Below are 11,996 nucleotides of genomic sequence, written 5' to 3'. Positions count from 1 at the left end.
CATCAGACCAGAGAATCTTATTTCTCACAGTCAGAGTCCTTCAGGTGCTTTTTTGCAAACTCCAAGCGTTTCATGTGTTTTGCACTGAGGACAGGCTTCCATCTAGGCACTGCCATAAAGCCCAGATCGGTGGAGGGCTGCAGTGACAGGTGTCCTTCTGGAACTTTGTCCCATCTCCACACAGGATCTCTGGAGCTCAGTCAGAATGACCATCGGGTTCTTGGTCACCTCTCTTACTATGGCTCTTCTCCCCCGATTGCTCAGTTTGGCCAGGCAACCAGCTCTTGGAAGAGTCCTGGTTGTACCAAACTTCTTCCATTTGAGAATTATGGAGGCCACTGTGCTCTTGGGAACCTTCAGTGCAGCAGAAATTTTATTGTAGCCTTCCCCAGATCTGTGCCTTGCAATAATCCTCTCTCTGAGCTCTGCAGGCAGTTCCTTTGACCTAATGGCTTTTGGTCTGGTACAGTATGCATTGTCAGCTGTGAGGCCTTCTATAGAAAGGTGTGTGCCTTTCCAAATCATGTCCAGTCAATTTAATTTACCACAGGTGGACTCCAATCAAGGTGTAGAAACAGCTCAGCAACTATCAAGAGAAATGGGAGGCACCTGAGCTAAATTTCAAGTGTTGTTGCAAGGGGTCTAAATACTTATGCCAATGTGATATTTCAGTTTTTTCTTTTTAATAAATTTACAGACATTTCTAAAGTTCTGTTTTCACTTTGTCATTATGGGGAACTGAGTGTAGATTAATGAGGAAAAAAATGAATTTGAATGATTATAGTATCAGGCTGCAACGTAGCAAAATTGAAAAAAGTGAAGGGGGTCTGAATAGTTTCCGAATGCACTGTATATTTCCATAACATCTGATATTAAGAATCCTGCAGCATCCTACTTTTTGAACAAGTTTTCAACAGGAGTGACCTTGATCTTAGAGAAGCTAATAAAACAGCAGAAACATAGGGTGAAAGTAAACACCATCATTTGGCTTAGGCTGGAAACCTAACGCCAACTCAGGTGTTCCTATTTTCCTAGCTACAATGATTTTATGTTAAAGCAGTTTTGTATTTGACATTGTTTTTAATTAAAAATAATTAGAACGAAAGGCAACATTGTTGCAGACTTCCTTTGAAGCTCCTAAATGAATGAATCATATTGCCATGCATTCTTCCAGATTAATGCCCCATGAGTGTTGCTGCCCCAGTCATCAGCAATTAGTGGTTCATAATCACTGAACCAGCTGAATGATGTCAAGAAACCTGCAGTGAGAAAATTGGAAATGGAGGGCATCTTGTGTTGTTATGATTTCCAGTGCCTCCTTTTTCAGTATAAAGGCATAGATCAAAGTATAAAGGGGAGCTTTTTTATTTTTTCTTCTTCTAAATAATGCAGAAGTTTTTATTACATATCAGGTATAGGTGGACATATTAGAGCCAGTTTAAGGCATCAGGCTAGAAACCGGGAGACCATGAATTCTAGTCCTACCTTAGATGTGAAGCCAGCTGGGTGACCTTGGGCCAGTCACTCTCTCTCTCAGTCCTAGGAAGGTGGCAATGGCAAACCACTTCCAAAAAACCTTGCCAAGAAAACTGCAGGGACTCAGGTAGTCCAGGCAGTCGCCAGGAGTCAAGACTGACTCGAAGGCACAATAATAATAATAAAAAGTGGACATAGGATAAAAGCTTGCTTCTTTCACCTACGTTGTCCTTATCTTAGTTTATAAAATGGAAGAACAGTGACAGCTTTTCCCTGCAATAAAATGAACTTTTCTGCTCCTTTTGAGTTAAGAGCTTTGTTAAGGACAAAGCAGCCAGTACAAAAAAGTAAAAACTTTTTTTTTACTTTCTGCATTCCAATGTATTTAGCTGCATTGGGAGCAGTATGAAAAATATGACCTAGCCATGTTGCTGAAAGACAGGTCCTAGAATCTATCTGCACTGGTTATGCTGGCTGGGACTATTGAGAGTTGTGGCATGACAAATCTGGATGGCCACAGTTTCCAAACAGTTAATGGTTATGATTACTGCCTTGTTGGAATAATTTGAACTGTTTTGTTTGAAATAGTTAACCATCTTAAAACTGCATCATATAATTAATAGGGCTGAGCAGACGTTTGGAGATAACTTGGAAGAAATAATTAAGGCTGTAAAGATACCCCTGTCTGCAACTCTTTAAAGCAGCTGTATCTTTTCGCAGGAATGCATAGCTATCCTCTGCAGCTGCCATATGACCCAGGGAAAAAATGCAGCCGTTTTGAAGAGTTGTAGAAAAACACTACATTCATGTTCCTGTGTGCTCTGAAAAAGCTCTTGGGGACTGAATCCAAAGAACTCCACAGTCCTAAACATCTTATTTTCTGTACTGTAGTTATATTACAAAACAATGTTGGACTGAACTGAACTATTATAACTTCATTCCACATCCAAATTCCTTTTTATAGGCTCTTTTATGGGGTTAGGGGTTTAATAACTTGCTTCAGAGGCTTATGTTACAGCGGCTTGTTATTATGAGCACTTGTTGAGAACTTACTCGCTGCATAAATAGGTATACAATTGTGATTTAAATACTTCATGGTTTCATTGATAGCATATTTAGAAACTGTAAGTATACTACCTTGTTTTTCCATGCCATAAACATAACCTGATACTTTGCAATATCTCTCAATAATTTATGTACCTTAATATTGACTTGAAACTGCAAACTTTACAACAAAAACACTAGGCCTAATTTTTAGACTTTTCTGCTTTTTCCCATCCCACATTTTTAAAATGAACATTGTTTGATGAAGAGTTCTGAAAAACCTGAAATCTCCATACTTTTTAAAATCATTTGGTTTTCCTAATAAAAATGCTATACAACTATAGGTTTAGACTTTTTTCCTCTCATGGATCCAAACTGCTGAATTTCTTTATTCAAAACAGTACTCTCTGAGTCTGTGCAGATCTTTTTGGAAAGGCTTGATTTTTGTTTGAATTTTAAATCTGTTAATTCCACGAACAGCTAGCAATCTTGATGATGTGTTTCATTTATGTATGCCTTACATTTGCTGAGTTTTTTTTTTAATAACGTAACATATTTGGAAATACTAACAAAGATATTATTGAATGAACTCACAGGTTCATTTGCTCTGCATCCAGACAGGCAAGCCAGCTAGTTTTCTGAACTGAACTCTAGCTTCATTTTTGCACACTGTATTCTGACCTTAGCTCTTCTTGTCAAGCGTAATCCTGGCCGTTTCATTCTGTGAAAATACAAAGACACCCCCTGCTGGTAAGGGTGACAGGTCTGACTTCTGATTACACTCCCTGAACTTTCATAACTACTTTGCTAATTGATTACCTGAATCATACTGACATGCAGGGGTAACAAAAGCGTGTTACCCATTCTCCCCCTTCTGCTGTGCATTTGCGTTTGCGAATTCCATACAGCAGCAACCAAGAAGCCTTTCCATGTTCTTTTAGGAGAAGAGAAGAAGAGTTGGGCTGGGCCAAACTACAGGCCTCTCCATCCAGTCCGGTATTCTGCTCCCGGCCGACCAGATGCCATGGGAAGGGCACGAGCGGGACGTGAGGGCAACCGTCATCTCCCCGCTGGAAGGTAATATTTACAGTACCCGCAGCACCATCACGCTTGATAGCCACGTTCTCTGACAATGTCTCTGCTCCCCCTTTAAGGAGCGTACCAACTATCTTGGGAAAGGACGCGGGGGGGGGGGGGAGAGAAGGAAGAAAGATTTAAAAATAGGGTCGAAATTCCACCTTGGTGAACACCGTAAGACTTAAATAAAGAACGGTGATAGCTTTTATTGACAGGCATTTAGTCTGTTCTTGGTCTATGGTGACAGTGTACATTTCTTATATTTTACCTTTTTTGAAATGTCAACTTCCTGGAAACCCAAGGTCCCTGTGGTCTCTATTCGATGTACGGTACAGTAAGAAACACTGGCGGCCCCAAGGCCAATCTCTCTATCGAAAAGGGGAGAACCGTGAGATTTCCAAGGTAAGTTGGAGAAAAGTATTTTTTTGTTTTAGCGCACAGGACACCAACCAATGAACTAGGATTTGCTTTTAATGAACTGGCTTTCACCCACTGATCTGCCAATATTGTTATTCTTTCTCCGTTCCGCTCCCTTTCTGCAGGGTGAAGTCAGAAAAGTCAAAATGGCAGCAACAAACCCATGATTGATAACCTGCCCTTGGATTGCAGGATTGCAGCTGCCATCTTGACTTTTTTGACCTCCTCCTAGGATACCCTTGTTCTTTTGGCCTTGGACAGTCACATTTCATTTCTGATGAAGAGCCATTCCACGGACGAAAGTTCAACAGAAGTTGCTTTGCCTCAAGTGCAGGGATGGGAGGATCCTGCCCTGCTGAATTGCTGCCTGCTATGCAACTCTTAAAGGCAAATCAAGATTACTGAAAACTGTTTGTTTTAAGTTCCAGTCTGTTAGATGACTCAAATTACTTAACAGATAAGAGGCCAATGGAATGCCATATCCTGTTTCTGTTGGACTTACTTCCTGACTCTACCAAAGTTATAGAAAGTCTTACTGCTAAAAATAACCGTTAGCCTGGTTTGCACATAATATTAAACCATTATAACTTTCTCAACAAACTGGAATAAAACCAAACTGTGGCTTGGTGCGGTGTGAATTTATATGCCTCCTGTCACCAACTCTATGACAGTGCTTCTGTAGGTACTATTTTTTCATTTCATAGGCCTTTAAGCTTCCTTTCAGCCAAAGGTTTCCAAGGCAGTAAGAAATAATTAAACCATTGAAATGTGACTGAAAGCAGAACTTCAAAAATGTCAACTATAAAATATATCACTACAGTGGCAGGAAACCATCTGAAGCCAGCATTAAAATAATTATCAACATTGTCATGAAAACCTTGGGAAAGAAACAATGACTGGGATCGAAATACAGTTTGGGTTTGGTTCAGCTCCCCAACCATCCTGGATTACTCAGTAAGCTAGGATGAAAAATAATGATGATGATGATGATGACGATGCATTCACACTCTGCTCATTGCCAGTATCACTGGTACCAAAAGCCCATGTCAGTAGCCAGGATTCTTGCAGGAAATGCTGATCAACAGAGTGTCAGAGTTCATTGCCAATCTTGGGATATATTGAGGAAGAAATGGAAAGTAAGTGAATATAAAGTGGTTCGCCCAGTAAGAATGGAGTAACTGCAAACTAGGAAATACCATACATCTTGGTAATGGAGTGGGATTTTCTGCCCTGTGATGGCCTTAGTTCCTAACTGATTTCTCATTGCTTCTAGTCCAGCATTGTAGTAGAAAGCTGGGGAGTTCCTTGGAGGAGTTCAGATAACATAGCTTTATTTGAGTCAATGATATAGCTGGCCTAAAGAAATGAAGAGCTAGCATTGTGAAAATCCATTTTTCTTGAGCATGCTGTCATGTTTACTCTACAGATCTATTCTCACAAGTTTTTCTACATCATAGTTAAATAATGGTGGAGCAATTCTTGGGAACCTGGAAACTAATCCTGAGTGAAAACTTTGATGACTATATGAAAGAACTGGGTAAGTGAGCACTTTGCAGGAAATACCTAAATTTTCAGAGACAACCAGCTTTATTTATTTGATTTATATCCTGCCTTTTATTCAGGATCAAAAAGCAGCATTTATTTATTTACTTATATTTCAAATTTGTCACCGCTCATCTCACGATAGAACGACTCTGGGCAGTTTACAGTAGAAACAGAATAAATATTAATTAAAATAAATAAATATTAATTAATTAATTAAAATACACTACAGCAACAAACTTCCTATATAATACTTCCAAGAGGCTGATAGTAGTTAGGTGTTAGTAGACTCAGGGAGTGTCTTTAAAGTATCAGCCACCCCCAGGATTGGTTGTATCTCTTCTCGTCCCATGCAAGTTGGCAGAGCCAGGTCTTCAATTCCTTCCAGAAAATTGAAATATATAATGCACCGTCCTCTCATTTTCCCCCACATCAACCTTTTGATGTATGCTGGATTGACAAAGAGTGAGAGTGAGTAACTGGCCCAAAGTCAGCCAGTGAGTTTCTGATTTTGGGCCTCTAATTTCTTAACCACTACACTTTTAAAGCATATTGCCTAGAAAAGGGAATCTCTGATATTCTTTTCTCTTTCTGAGTCTTGGAACAAATGCTATGAGGTATGTTAAATGAGCTAGGTATATTTCACCTGCAGAAAATAGGACTAAGAAGAAGCCTGATAGCAGCCTTTGGCCATTTAAAAAACGTTCATATAGAAGAGAGAGTGGATTTGTTTTCTCCCAGCTGGCTGGGAGCAGACCAGAACCAGGAGCTGAAACATCTCAGGAGGATATTTCTTAATGTTAAGAGCTGTCAGCCAGTAAAATAGGTTGCCTTGTGAAGCAATATGTTCCCCTTTATCAGGGGAACTTCAACCAGGTGTTGAATAGCCATCTGTCCAAAATGCTTTAGCAGATCTTGCACTGCACAGGAGGTTGGACTAGATGGTCTTTAAAATCCTTTCCAATTCTATGATTCTAATTTTGAAGGGGAATATGCACGGGTATGTGATTGCTCCTCTTTATTGAAACAGCCTAGCTTTTTTTCAGGCTTTGTTAAAAAAAAAAAAAAGTCTGTGTTTTAGTGTGGAATCTGCTAAAGCAGTGTTTCTCAACCTTGGTAACTTGAAGATGTGTGGACTTCTGGGAGTTGAAGGCCACACATCTTCAAGCTGCCAAGGTTGAGAAACACTGTGCTAAAGAGTGGATTTTACTCTAATGCAACTCTTAAAGGTGCAGCACTCTTTTTGTCCCAGGCTTACACAGAGTCAGACTGTTTTAATGAATTACAGGGAGGTGCTAGGCTTGCACTTATGAAAGGAGGTCTAAAGCGTTTCTTCCAAAACTGTTTGAAACCAGCACAGCCCTAATATTTACTCCTTCTGACATTTCCTAAAATGGCAGTTTCTGATCTGGTGCCCCTTGAATAAATTGGATTGTAGTATCCATCATCCTTAATGGAAATGGCCATTGATTTTTCCAATTTGTTTCTCTCCAGGGATATTTTGGACCAGACCTTCTATCATCTCCAGCGTACATGGTTGGGAGTTGTAGATCAATATCTGAAATCTACCAGGCTGAGGAATATTATCTATCTTGGATATTTTATCTTCGCTTGCATTTGGAAGATGACTAATCAAATCCACCTAAACATAATAAAATTATCCTAAAATCCAAATCTTGATTGTCTAAATGCCTCCTTTTACACTCTGAAGTCCTTGACTAGTAGACCATCTTTTTAAAAAGACTATATGTTTCCATTTACCTAAGCCTGCAATCCCATACCAATTTTCCTAGGCAGATTTAACTAGGTTACTAGGATGAGACCGCCGTGGTATTTTATGGTTCATAAAAATATGTTAATGAAAAATTAGAAACTATGCAACACCAATAAGCAATTTGTAATTTCATTTTATTTTCAGTATGTTTGCATTACTCTGTTTTTATATTTTTCTGCTGTATTTTTATTTTATCTGTTGTTTTTCTATAAGATGGATATTTTTTCTTAGCAATAATGTGGCATGTAAACCAAAGAAATAAGAAATGTTAAAAATGAAAGAAGTAGCCATTTTTTAAACTGAGTTCTCTCTAAGAAGGCCTTTAAAATGCAATATGATATTTCATATTTTACTTTCTGTAGGAATAAGCTTTGGCCAAAGGCAACTGGGTAATCTAGCCACACCCAAAATGATCATCACCATGGACAAAGATGTCACCACCATCAGAACAGAAACTATCTTTAGAGTTAATGAGATCTCCTTCAGACTAGACCAAGAGTTTGAGGAAAGAACAATAGATAATAGGCGTGCCAAGGTAAATATTTCGAGGTCTTGTTCCCATGTTTAAGAGGAAATAGAATAATTTGGCCATGTTACTGGATAACTACTAGAATGTAAGCTAGAAAAAAACTCGGGTATATGGGGGAAAAGAAGGAATTCATTTAACAGGGAGGGAGAGAGAAAATATCTTCCCTATAACATCCCGTGTATTTTTTTAGAGCATTGTAACGAAGGATAATGACACTCTCATTCATGTTCAGAAGTGGAATGGCAACTACACTACTATCAAAAGAAAAATAGTAGATGGAAATATGGTGTTGGTGAGTTTCTTTCTTCCAGTTTAATTTATTTAGTTCTGTAAAAAACCTCGCAAAGACCTGAATTTAGAGGAAATATCATGTACCTCAATGTTTCTATGGCATTCCAAAACTATTAACATAAACACTCCCATTATTCTGATTTTCTGTTATTATCTATAGTATTTTATAACTGTTAAAGCCATGTTAGTATGTGGGAAGGGGGGAGATGTTCAGAATGCCACTGCTCAAAAATAACAGCATTGGAGGTTCAACAGATGAAACTGCTTTATATTTAATCAGTCCAGTGTTGCCTCTGATTGGCAGCCAATTCACCAGTGTGCCATGGAGAGATAGACCTTCTTAATATAAGACTTCGGCTATTGAGTGATAAATCTTCTCTTTGGAAAAAATGAATGGGATTGGTAAACTTTTTCCAACCAGTCTTTGTCCCTTGATTCACTCAGCCATCTGAATAAACAACATTGCAGAGCTTAACAATTAAGATTCACCAGGCAAAAAGAGTCAGATTTTGAATTTGGGGAGGATGGCCACAAAACTCAACAAGCTGTACTTGCGTAATGGGTTCATAACCCAGCAATATTTACTATACAATAGTGTTTTTCAATCTCAGCAACTTTAAGATGTGCGAACTTCAACTCCCAGAATTCACAAGCCAGTATGCTGGCTGGGGAATTCTGGGAGTTGAAGTCCGCACATCTTAAAGTTGCTGAGGTGAGAAACACTGCTGTACAAGAAAGCAAGCAGGAGGTCAGGATGTCTTTCCTTGCATGCAACCCTAGGGAACCCAACCTCACTGGCCATATCTCTAGCACCTGTCAGTCTGATGAAAGTAAAACTGAGTAGTTGATGTTAGTCTGTCTTAATTTAACCCACTTCCAAAGGGGTAGCATCTGTTTTGGCTGCCAAGGGAGGTTAGAGGTCTCTCCAACTAGAGGTGTGGTTCAAACCCAGGCAGCGTGAGCTATAAATCATGGCTTGTGTGAACTCAATCCATTATGGGTTTTTACTTCTTTTTCACTTCATCTTTATGAACTAGACTTAACCATTTTTAGAATTAAAAATGACAAGCCTGGGAAAGAGGGATAAGGAGCATTTTCTTGAAACTGTAACCTCAAAAGTTGTGCTTATATTTAAAGCAATCCATTCTATTTAAACGTTTTAAAGAATAATTCTGCTGTAAGGTCTAGTTTGGGGGAGGAGAAACATACCTTTTTGTGTAAGTGGAAAGCCACTAAAGTTCATAGAAATCAGCAGGCTGCTATGCAACCATATCTAATGCAGCAATTTGGAGGAAATCTTGTCCCCAGCATTACATTTTGGTAGCCCCCAGAGTTTCCTGTGATCATTATTACTGAAAATCAGTGGCATGGTTTTCTGTTATTTTAAGATAGGAAGCCCTTGAAAGCTGTAGTGTAAGCTGTAAAATAGGATTAGCACAGTTTTTAAAAAAAAGTTCTGTCTTTCCAAAAGTGCAGGGAAAGTAACCCAAATTTCCTGGTCTTGTCCTCTTGGTGTTATTGCTCCAAACATTATGGCCCCTGGAATGCAGACCTGGCTCAGTATCTGGTTCTCATTTTGCAGGATCAGCATAATCCCTGCCAATATGATCCTGTTTTATAGTTTTAACTTTTGGATTTTTTTGGTTTTATTGTTTTGCTTTATTGTAGCCTGCTCTGGGATTACTTGTGATGGGAAGCAGATGAAAAATTGACATACATGGATATTAGTCATAGCTTAAGAACCTGGGATTCTTACTAGCATCTTTTTCTCCTCTTCCAGGAATATATCCTGAATGATGTCACTTGCACCAGAGTCTACAAAAGAGTGTAGAACATTTCAGTCCCAGGTTATGTTTTCCTGCTTCTTATTCTTCCAGTATTGTCAATGTAAGTATGGTGCTTTTATGTGGAAAAAAATAAAGGATCCCATACTGGAATAAGGTTGGTTCTTTGAGTAAGCCCCAAGAAAGCCTGTCCTTACCATTCCTTTGTCTAAACAATTTCAGTTATGAGATAAAATTTGCAAGTTGAACTCAGTGTGTGGTGACTTCATGAACAGGGCTATGTAGTTTTCTTGGCAAGGAAATGGGAGTGGCTTGCTGTTGTTGCCTTGCAGTATTATGTTGACTTTCCAATCTAGCCTACAGCTCTGGAATTTCCTCCCATTCAAGAATTAACCGGGTCTGACCTCACCTAGAGATGACCTTCAGATCAGCCAAGGTTGACTAGGGGCTGCCACTTATTTCCATTTGCACTCCTGTCTGTACAATACCTAAGGCACCTTACAGATGCCTTGACACCTTCTATATACCTATCTCAGTAAGTAGCAACAACCGTTTCTTTTAAAATGTGTAAGAGGTAACCAAATTCCAGTTGTCTACCATCATAATTTTATAATAATGCTTCTGGGCATTCTGCTAGGTCAATAAAAATGAATGGTGAGAGGGTAGAAGTTTACAACATTCCTAACCAACTTTGATATTAAATACAGACATACACACAAGAACCAAAACAGTGGTATAGGTGGTAAAGGAAATATTTGGCCAAATTATAGAAAGAAGATGTAGATCTGTTCCACAAAAATATTAGGAGAGGCTTCTGCAATAAGTATGAGGCTTACATGCAAGTAAGTTTGTAGAGCAAGTTTGTCTTCAATTTAGGACTTTCAGTTTGGATAGTCCATTGTCTGTTTACATGATAAAGCAAATTAAAGTATGCTGCAGCATGAGGCTTTTACTAATTTCTAAGGAACGTGTTATCTGACAAGATATTCCTCTGAAGCAGTACTGAATAAACAGCTTACTCATAACGAAAATAGTTGCAGTTCGCTGCCAGCTTGAAGTGTTGTGATATGGTATCTAATCAAGACTAGCTTAGGAAGTAGCTGGTAGAAATTTCAGTAGGATTGAGTTCAAATTCTTAGCAAGTACAATTAAAACTAAGGGACAATCCATGTATTTATAACAATCAAGAATGGTGATTTGCATATTTGTGAATTCCCATTTTTAAAATATTATACCATCAGCATGTAGAAAGCTAATGTCAAAGTTGGAAAAATAGTACTGTGTCCATCATAGTACCTAAACTCCTCTAAATGGCATTCACAGAATCACAGAATTAAATGCATTTTAGAGTTTAAAAAATGGTTAAAATTTCCACAAGATTAATAACTCATGAGATTTCAATGAAATCTGCAAAACTCATGGAATTTCAGGATCTCATGTGATTTGGGCTTATTTTTTAATTATTTTTGTTTATTGTATGTGCCATTATACAAGATTACAATTAGTATGTACTGACCTCTGAGGTAAACACATCTGGGAGATGCTTCAGACAGATTCTGTTTTCTCTTTCGAAACCTGACATGTACATTGAAATAATACAAATTGTTTGAATTCACTGAATATTAACCACAATTATTTGGGTTCACACAATACACTAAACCAAATCCAAACAAATCACATTATGATTTAATACAAAATGTGAACTGGTCATTGAGTAGCAAGTGATCTGGTATTTTCTCAACATGCTAAAACATTGATAGAATTAAGGCCACTCTGTTGATTCGATATTGCTAAAAATTCATCTCCACAAATATAACATTCAAGAAACATCAAACTTTATTTCTAGCATATGTTGATCTCGGTTTATACTGCTGAAAGTGTCATATATGTGAAGAATCATAACTGACCTCTCCAAGTTATGAGCAATATAGCAGGCTCTAGAGTGCTTCCAGCCATACAGCTTTTACGTAAAAAAAATCAACATAAGCAGATAAAATAATTTCCATCTCCTTAAGAAGAATCCAGATCTTAAGAAAAGAGATCGAATCCACTGTGGAAAAAA

At 38.3% G+C, this 11,996-nt stretch overlaps 1 protein-coding gene across 1 annotated transcript in view; it reads left to right on the top strand.

Moving 5' to 3' along the window:
* The first annotated feature begins 3,450 nt into the window (after nucleotides 1-3,450).
* The window catches only part of LOC103051738 (myelin P2 protein-like), a 52,873-nt gene continuing 44,327 nt past the window's right edge, over nucleotides 3,451-11,996 (top strand). Inside the window, exons 1-6 of the mRNA XM_007432525.3 lie at nucleotides 3,451-3,597; nucleotides 3,900-3,999; nucleotides 5,472-5,551; nucleotides 7,693-7,865; nucleotides 8,050-8,151; nucleotides 9,931-10,037. Coding sequence (XP_007432587.1) covers nucleotides 5,479-5,551; nucleotides 7,693-7,865; nucleotides 8,050-8,151; nucleotides 9,931-9,981 — 399 coding nt within the window. The 5' untranslated portion in view covers nucleotides 3,451-3,597; nucleotides 3,900-3,999; nucleotides 5,472-5,478 and the 3' untranslated portion in view covers nucleotides 9,982-10,037. The remainder of the gene's footprint in view (nucleotides 3,598-3,899; nucleotides 4,000-5,471; nucleotides 5,552-7,692; nucleotides 7,866-8,049; nucleotides 8,152-9,930; nucleotides 10,038-11,996) is intronic.

The sequence above is a fragment of the Python bivittatus genome, unplaced genomic scaffold, assembly GCF_059951505.1.
Source record: "Python bivittatus isolate LINGU-HERP-01145 unplaced genomic scaffold, Pbiv_v1 ctg000590_np1212, whole genome shotgun sequence".
NCBI lineage: Eukaryota > Metazoa > Chordata > Lepidosauria > Squamata > Pythonidae > Python > Python bivittatus.
The sequence above is the reverse complement of the archived record's forward strand: the minus strand, read 5'-3'. Positions and strand labels throughout refer to the sequence as shown.